The sequence below is a fragment of the Microtus ochrogaster genome, unplaced genomic scaffold, assembly GCF_000317375.1.
Source record: "Microtus ochrogaster isolate Prairie Vole_2 unplaced genomic scaffold, MicOch1.0 UNK113, whole genome shotgun sequence".
NCBI classification, from domain to species: Eukaryota; Metazoa; Chordata; class Mammalia; order Rodentia; family Cricetidae; genus Microtus; species Microtus ochrogaster.
Window position 1 is genome coordinate 857,908 of NW_004949211.1, and position 9,399 is coordinate 867,306.

General features: G+C 47.0%; 1 protein-coding gene across 1 annotated transcript in view; it reads left to right on the forward strand.

The window, feature by feature from the left end:
* Positions 1–9,399, forward strand: part of Sh3rf3 (SH3 domain containing ring finger 3) — a 263,936-nt gene that overhangs the window by 231,911 nt on the left and 22,626 nt on the right. Inside the window, exon 8 of the mRNA XM_013355309.2 lies at positions 5,046–5,365. Within this exon, the coding sequence (XP_013210763.2) occupies positions 5,046–5,365 (320 nt within the window). The remainder of the gene's footprint in view (positions 1–5,045; positions 5,366–9,399) is intronic.

The window sequence follows — 9,399 nt, forward strand, 5'->3', positions numbered from 1 at the left end:
AGTAAAATTGCAGTCTCTCTCAGAATTGTATCAACTATTGATAATAGTATAGATCACCAGTATAGCTCTAACCACTTAATTTAATTAGCATTTAGGGACTATTCTACCCACCATCATCAAAATACACACTATTTTCAAGTGCACACATACCACTCCCATGTTAACCCATAGCTGGGCCTTGATCTGTAAAATCTCAGTATGTGTAAAGGGACTCAGTTACACAGATTACATCCCCGGCGACCGTGGAGTTGAATTGGAAGTCAGTATCACAAATAATTGTTTGAAAACATAATAATATACCTCAAAATAATCAGTAGATCAAGGAAGAAATAAAAAGTAGAACTTGTTTTGAGATGAATAAATAGAAACACAACATATCAAAATTTATAGGATACAGCCAATGCAATCTTTTTTTTTTCTTTTTTCTTTGTTTCCACCGTGGACTATCTGGTAGGAAACAAAGAAGCCTATCAAGTTAATAGGCAGTAGGCTAAATGGAGTGATGGGCAGCAATGGGGTGGAAAGAACTCGGCAGAGCAAGACAGGGAAAGGGTAGTGAAATTGACTAAGCTAAAAGGGGGTCCTTTGAAAAGGTCAATAATCAAATTAATAAACCTCCAGCCACCTGATCTAAGTAAAAAGGGGAAAATCTAAAAGTCAACATCTCCGGAAGTAACAAGGGTGGCATCATTTTAGAGTCTGCCAGATAATAAATCTTATAGTAAAGTCTTCGTGTGAGTGAGTTCACGCAGTAGATGAAATAGACATACTCAATAGACCTTAAAGACATTTATTATCAGACACAGTTGACAAGAAAGAGCTGCAATAGGCCTGTATCTATAAAAGAAACTGAGTCTCTAGTTTTAAAATACCCACAAAGGAAGTCCTGTGTAGTAATATGAGCGATGGGGCTGCATCCGCAGCACCCCGGCTGCCTGGCTAGCTTATGCCCCGAAATAACAACACACAAATTGTATTCATTTAAACACTGCTTGGCCCATTATATCTATCCTCTTATCGGCTAACTCTTGCACCTGGACTAGCCTATTTGTAATAATCTGTGTAGCATCAGTCTTACTGGGAAAGATTCAGCATGTCTGACCTGGCAGCTTGCTTCATGGCGTCTCTCTGCTCACTTCCTCTTCCTCCCAGCATTCTGTTCTGTTTACCCCTCCCACCTATGTTTTAACCTATCAGGGCCAAGCAGTTTCTTTATTGCTTAACCAATGAAATCAACAGATTGATATATGACACTCCCACATCAGTCCTGGGTAGATGTGACTTTCACTGGTAAACTATACAAAACAAAGGAGAAATTATAACATTTAAATTTAAATATACAACAATGGGGCAATAATGAAACAACTTTCTGGACTTGCCTAGAAATTTGGAAAAAAAAATAAAGAGGGGGGTGAGGGAAATACTTCCTGTCCTTTTCCATAAAGCCCGCATTACTTTAATTTTAAAAAACTGTAAGACAATGAAATCACAGATCATATTTAATTGGGTAACAAACGAGAAGGGTGGAACTCCAAGTGGGGTTATCCCAGGGGTGCAAGGCTGGGTTAACATTAAACAACTTAGGTACTTCATGTTGGTAATGGTCCAAACGATGTGACTGTCTTAAAAAACAAAAAAAAGTGTCTCCAAGAACACAATGTCTACTCCTTATTTAAGGAACTCTAGAAGATGAGGAATGGCAGTGAGCTTTTGCATTATGATACCCTCTGGGAGAACACACAGATGCTCTCACTCTTGGTGGTGAGAGACCGGAGGCTTTCCCTATACCAGGAAGATGGCCCATCACTTCCGTTCAGTTCTGCACTCGAAGTTCCTGCTGGGGAGAAGTGGAAAGGTATACAGATGGGGAGGAAAGGAATGTCCTAGTTGTAGACATATGGATCTTAGACATGGAAAGCCGTGAGGAACACACACACGCGTGTGCGTGCGCGCACACATACACACACACCTACAACTTAAAAATGAATTCAGCATTGCGAGGTACAAACTCAGTATACAAAAAGAGAAAAAGTTGTATTTCTATATATGGCCCACCTACCATAGCGGTTGACCCAACTAGTAATGGATCAAAAGATTTAAGGGACGAGAGCATCTGGATTGATCATGCACTGATTTAACTGTTTCTTGGCTAGCCTCTAAGATGATGTCAGCTGACCTTGGACCAGCCCATTCTCTCTGGCCACCACACTCTGTCCCTCCCTACTCTCATAACGGACTGTAAAAGAGCAGCCCGTGCTTTCCCTGGGTAGATCATGAGCTATTCCAGACCCACGCATACTGTTCCGCCTTCTTCCTGCAGTGTTTGTTGGTTTGCTGGGGATGTTTTGTTGAGGCACAGTCTCACTGTGTAGCCCTGGTAGGCCTGGAACTCAGTACGTAGACCATGCTGGTCTCTGGCTCACAGAGCTCAGGCTGCCGTGGGCTCCCAAATGCTGGCATCAAAGGCAGGTGCCACAGTGCCCCGCGTCCTGCAGAATCAGTGACCTCCTGACTAGAGGGCAGTTGGATTCAGTGCCTTCCCATGAACTCCCTGCCGCTTCTCTCCAACCCTAAATTCCAAACACCAATGGCAGACCAGCAGTCCAAAGTTTAACTTGGTGAACAACTTGACTTACTGGACATTCTTTAACATAGCATAGGTGAGGGGTTACTTACAGGGACATTAGTGACCCCATAGCAGTCACATCACAAAAGGCCCCCCTGAGCATGATGAGTGGCATACTCAGGAGTTCCGAATACTTGCAGCTGGCTGCACAGTCCACCTAAGAGTCTTCCACCCTCCACCACCCTACTCTGTTCATGTCACCTACTGGCTGGGCCTTGTGAGCCTTTTAAACTTCAGTTCCCTGAGACTTGGAGGTCTTGTTAATTCTTGAGTAAATAAAATAATACAAAAGCAAGCTTCCCTGCATCCCTCAATGACAGAAGATTTCAATTCAGAAGAAACTGCTCCACAAAGAAGAGCCACAGAACTAGCTAGAAGACCCAGGGAGGGCACGGGATCCCAACAGATGGGATGCGGAGGGAAACTAGCTCATAAAAGGTAACCAAGAAATGAAGAAATCAGGCAGAGAGAGTCATGCAGGGGTCAGGGGATGGTCTTCCAAAGCAAGGAATAAAATCCACCAAAGAAGGGAAAGAAAAAGCAGGACCTGTGGGGGAGAGAAATGAAATATCTATCAGAAATAGCCAGATAAGAAAGGCATCCCTTTTTGAATTTGAGAAAAGAAAACTTTTGGGTAGCACAAACTGTGGGGTGTATGTATTTCACACTGGCGTTCTACAAAGGGAAATGCCAAGATAACAGGACAGAGATGGACAGGTTGAAAGAGCAGCCTCAGCTAGAGGTGGACTGGGGTTGCTCATGATGGGGCTTTCGAGACAGAAGCATCAAAAGCACAGTCACAGAGAATATCCCAGGCCTGGATGAGTTCCAGGGTGATTCCAGGAACCAGGGACAGATCAGGGAGCTGAGTGGGGAGGACCAGTGTTAGTGAGACCATGGCATCATCAAAGTGCAAACCATAGACCAAAGACCAGAATGTGTGTTCTCTACCAGCTTCTTCTGCTGGCTTGCAACTTCAAAGACAATGTAGCTGCTTTGGCATTGCTAGCTAACAGGATCACTGGTGAGTCAGAATCTAGGCAGCCTGCGCAGTGAGCCATGCCTGTGTCATTGGACATTTTTTCCTTCTCTCATGATTAATTTCTGTGAAATGATTAGTGATGCTTCAACAGGGAGCTCTCTCTTCTCGAGTAATCACTCATTCATTAAAAACTATATTAAGTATCTTCTACATGCCTGGCGCCATTCCACGGATGCGGAATGCATTATATTAGCGAACTGAACAGCCCTGGTCTTCAGCTCCCCAAAGCTGAGCTGACAGGGCAGTGGGAGACAAGGAACAATTAATATGTGACAAATGAATGAGCTATATAGACTATTGAGTGGTGCTCAGGACCTATAGGAGGAGACAATTCAAAACTTCAGATGGTGGTCACACCACGCGTCTCCATTGACTGCCTGTGTCTTTCTGGAAGGCAGAGCAGCCCTAAAGATGAGTTTCTGGGGCCCCAGGGCAATGGCTTTGGCTGGCTGTTGTCACTTCTTCTCAAAGACTGAAAGGGTGGAGTAAAGGAGGGTTCGGGCAGTAGGGCATAGGAGCCCACGGTCCTCACCAAGAGTCACAGGGTGTTGAACGACCCCAGTGCCTTCATTGACCTACATAAATACTGGGCCTTTCCCTCAAGATGTGAGGCACATTGTCCGAGATATCCAAATGCTAGGTTCCAACCCCTCTGAAACCTCAAATAATCGCTTTAAAGAAACCAGTACCTCAAGCCTTTTTCTATATTGCCTTGTATATTCATGATCACCTATAGCCTTAAGACACCATGGCAGACATCAGGAAGGACCAGCTTATAGCCAAAGGTCTGGACTAGAGTGTGGTGTGGGAGAAGCCTCCCACCCCAGACACTGTTAAGATTGCCAAGTGTATTTTATGCTCGTGGCATATTTAGAACCTGAGGATATTGTTTACATTGTATATTTGTCTCATATTTCTGAAGCCTGGAATAGTACAAATTTTGTTGGTAAAAATTAAGTATCATGGCGGCACACACCTTTCATGCCAGTGCTTGGGAGGCAGAGGCAGGCAGATCTCTGTGAGTTCAAGGCCAGCCTGGTCTACAAGAGCTAGTTCCAGGACAGGCTCCAAAACTACAGTTTAGAAACCCTGTCTTAAAAAACTTTTTTAAAAATTATATTAAAAGTATGATAAAATCATAAGAAAATACTAGATTAATATGGCCTGGCATGTCGTGGGCACTTGGGATAAAGACTATCCTGAACCAGAGTAAAGAGTGTCATTTCAGGGTTGTTTGGCCTCAGTTTCTCCTCTGGCAACGGTAGGCAAGTCTGGAGCATTCAGAACCCTCAGAGGTCAAAGGTCAGCCTGAGAGGAGAGCGCCTTGCAATCACATAGCCAAGTGCACACTAACCTTTCAATTCTCCGTCTCTCCAGCTACCCATCCTTCAGCCCAGGCCTTGGATCGACCAACTGCCACCGTGTCGCCCCTGCGCACTCAGACTTCTCCATCCCGCCTGCCCGCCACCAGCCTCCGCCCCCGCTCCGTGGTGTCCCCGCAGCACAGCCAGCAGCCCCCCACACAGATGTGTTCCCGGCCAGCCATTCCTTTTACATCAGCAGCATCGGCCATCACACCTCCCAACGTCAGTGCTGCCAACCTCGGCGGGGAGGTTGGAGGGACACCCATTGCTGGCCTGTCCATACCCAGCCCCATCAACACAGGGTACAAGCCAGACGACAAGAAAAATGAGAAGGTAAGTGGGCCATCCTGGGCCAACCCTGAGCCCGGAGCTGGCTGGTTACTGGGTTCCTCTCACACAGTTACCAGTGATGCTTTGGACAATTGAGGCTTCAGGATGTTCACCGAAGCCCTTCTATTATATACGCTGGGCCTCTGGCAGGGATGAAGGCCAAACCAAGAAGGCAGTTCATTAGAGCAGACGCAGGCAAGCCTCAAGGTTCTGCCAGGGCCAACAATCCCGCGACAGTTTTTGCGTGAATCAGAAAGTGGCATCTCCCTCATCCATACGCTGCGGTCCCTCCTATTAGAAGCTCATTGTAATATTAATATACCCATCTTGTCAGAACAAGGCTCTTCCTGCCATGTGCCAGGCTAAGACAGTGAAAGCTAAACAAATCTGTGGTATGTATGAGCAGTACCCTGTCCCTTGGACGTGTCGTCCGTGTGCAGTTTGCAACCTGTTCAGCCATATGGGAAGGACTTGTTTCTTGAAAAAAAGAAAGCTGGGGGATAAAGGGAGGATGCCAACCTGCTAGTGGGTAAGGATGACATTTTCAGCTGTCTTCTCTTATGAAAGATTTGCGTCGATGAGCTGGTCCTGGTAGCCAGCAGCTAGGCGGCGAGCAGCCAGGATCAGACCCCACTTTTATATATCAGTGCTCTCCAGCTGAAATTGAAGCCACAAAACTAATGAAGAATCTTCTAGTAGCTGGAGATTTAAGTAAAGTAAAATTGAAAGGTCGGATGCCTTATGATTGCATATGATCAAATGCACTATCCAGAGATATTCCGGCATGATCTAGCCTTGCTGCTGGGCTGGCTGAGGTTGTTTGCACAGTGTCTTCAGCAGTCATCTTGATTTTCCCGTATTCTGTAGCTGGCTTTAGGATATTTCTGTATGAATTCAAACTCTGGGTTTTAGGGCGTTGGTCAGGCTTCCTAAACACCTTATATGTCACACGTTTGAGGTGAAAGTCAGTCCCCTTCAGCACTTTCCCAACCCTAATTTTCAGGTCCCATTATTCAGACCCCTCCCCCTCTGGAACCTAGGTCTACCACCACAACAATCCAAACCCTTCTCCGTGGGTGACACTCTCAGCTGCCTCTTTCACCGTGGACTGGGTAGCAAGAGACTGGTCCTCTGCTGGTAAAACCAGAAGAGCATCCCCTCTGTGACGTAAAACAGGGATGCTGTGTTTTAAGTCCATGAGTGTTGGAAAACCAACTCCGTGTTTAATCTGCTCCCTTCCACCTTGTTGCTCTTGTCCCAAGAATCAGCTGCTGTCTTCAGGAGGTACACAGAGGTGGGGACACAGCCTTCTGTGCTCTGAGGACTGTTTTTGCAGAGATGCGATCCACCTGCCTTGTGAGCTTCTGAGGACAAACCAGGGGAGATCTTGGACTTGTGGCGATGAACATTTCTAGCTCTGTGCCAAATCCCCCTGTGGAGTTTGTAAAACAGGTAGTGCTGCCTTCCACCAGCTAGCGCTGAGTGGCATCTGCATCTGTCATGCCAGCCTTCATGGGACTGTCACTCCTCACCTGGGCTCCTCACCAGAATGCAGAGCTAAAGGAGCCAGCAGGGCTATTGGCCACACACTGGTGTCACAAGGCGAGCATTCTTCTACCAATCTGCTCTCTGTTCACTGTCCTCTCCATTAGGTAGCACAGATAAGTCCAGGGAACACCAAAACATCTCCGTCCATGATGCCACCTCCTTTGGCAGTACCTAGGATGGCGACATCATTGACTTGCAGCAGCTCAAAAGGCAGACTGTGGTGTTTTGGTAGGCGGTGCACTGGGCTCTGTGAAGCTAGGTGGGCGTGAGCTTTTGGCTCAGCGAACTCCAGGAGAAGAGCGTTTTGCTCACATGTACACATGTGTGCTCGGTGCCCTCCGAGTTCAAATGACAGTGTCAGGTGTCTATAACTGGTGGAAGAGAGGGTTGTAAGCTGCCATGTGGGTGCCGAGCAACAAACCCAGGTCCCCTGCAAGATCAAGTGCTCTTAACTGCTGAGCCATCTCGCCAGCTGCCAATATGCACTTCTTTAGAGAACAGTTATTTGAAAAGAAATGCTAGGTCTTGCTCCAGGATTATAAAGGCCAGATATGCCCAAGGGTGCAAATGGCATCCCATCTTCACTGACCTTCAAGCGCCATTGACCCTCTGCTATATGTGACCCATGTAGCAGAGCATCTGGCCTTACAGGATGGACCAGTGATACAGCCTTCTGTTCAAGGCCTTACTCAGAACCAGCGGAGTTGAGCCCGTTGATAAGCAGATGAGAATAATACACCCGGGGAGAGAATATGATACCTCCAGAATCCAGTGGGGGCCTGACAGGTGGTGTGTGTATGAGGCCAGATTCAGCAAATCGTTTACTGTATATGGAAAGTCCTCGGAGGCTCATGAGTGCTGTGTCCTTTCACAGCTTGGGTCCTGGAAGCCTGACTATCGGTGACAGGAGAAAGAAATGACAGGCATGTGGTATGGTCCCCGTAGGGTCATATATTTGAATGCTTAGTCACCAGGGAGTGGCACTATTTGGAAGGAGTAGGATTAGGAGGTGTGGCCTTGGCAGAGGTGTGTGTCACTGGTGACTCTGAGGTTTCAAAAGCCCAAGCCAGGCGCAGTGTCAGCTCTCCCTGTTTACAGACCAGGATGTATCTCTCAGCTACTGGTCCAATACCACATGTGCCATCATGTTCTCTGCCACGGACGAAGCCTCCGAAACTGCAAGCAAGCTCCTAATCAAATGCTTTCTTTCCTAAGCGTTGCCTTGGCCATGGGGTCCCTTCACAGCAATAGAGCAGTGACTAAGACACAGGAACACAGAAAAGCAGGGATGTGGAATTATGGAGGGCTCTCTCTGATGGAGAAGCCACAGCACCAGAAGTTCAGCGTGTTTATTCTACAGTTGAACAGTCAGGCGGGGTTATTACATAAAACTGAACAAGGAGGCACAGCCATGCTTAGCTTTTTTATATGGTTGCTGGGGATCCAACTCGAGTTTCTCAGGTTTGTATAACAGACTAATCCATCTTCTCTACTTTTCATTTAAAAAAAGACAGTGTAAAATATCTTCGTGAATATACAGATTTTAGAGCCAGAGGAAAAGGGTAAGCATGATTTGCGTATCTGTTTTAGAACCGATGCATGAAACAGTATCTCTGCTTTGCTCTGTCCCTTCACTTCTCCTTCTAACACAGACATCTTGTAGGACTCAGGGAAATGTAACAAATTAAGGCACAAGGATCTGAAGTACCAGTGTCTTCCTCATGCAAACACTCTCGCGCACTGTGGCGAGAATGGCCAGTCCCTTCCCCTTCTTCCAGGATGTAGGCTCACTCACCGGCTACCAACCACTAGAGGCTATGGATGCAGGTGCAATGGAGGATTTCCCTCAGGTAGGTGATGTTATAGCCCAGAAGTGATGCATATCTTACTGGCTCTCACACTTCCCACAGTCTGTTGATCAAAGCTATGCCTGGCCCCACTGGATCCCAAAGGGACTGGGAAGTAGGTTTCCCGTCCCTGGGAAGCAGAAGGTACATGATTACCTGACAGAACAGCAGAAGCAGAATTCACGGCAGGGTCTCCCGGTGGAGTTTCCTAACCCCCAATGACTGCCGTGGGAAATTTCCTTCTCAGTTAACAGTGGTGTCCTGGACCCACCAGAAGTGTGTCATGTTCGAGGTATTTTCAGAGGGACGCCAGGGCCTAGGTCTGGTCTAGGAAGCCAACATGCTGTTGCTAGGGAGAGAGGTCAACTTCAAGCCTCTTCTGGGACAAGCATTTAGCTCTGCACCTTTTAGCCCTTGCCATGCCTTTTCTCCACCCCAAGAGTTCACGCAGCGGCTGCAGTAGCTACATTCTACAACACACACACACACACACACACACACACACACACATACATAGAAGGAGGTGGGCAGAGAGAGAAGGGGGAAGGGACATAGAAAAAGAGAGGAGAGAGAAGAGAGAGGGAGGGAGAGAGGGAGGGAGGGAGAGAGAGAGAGAGAGAGAGAGAGAGAGAGAGAGAGAGA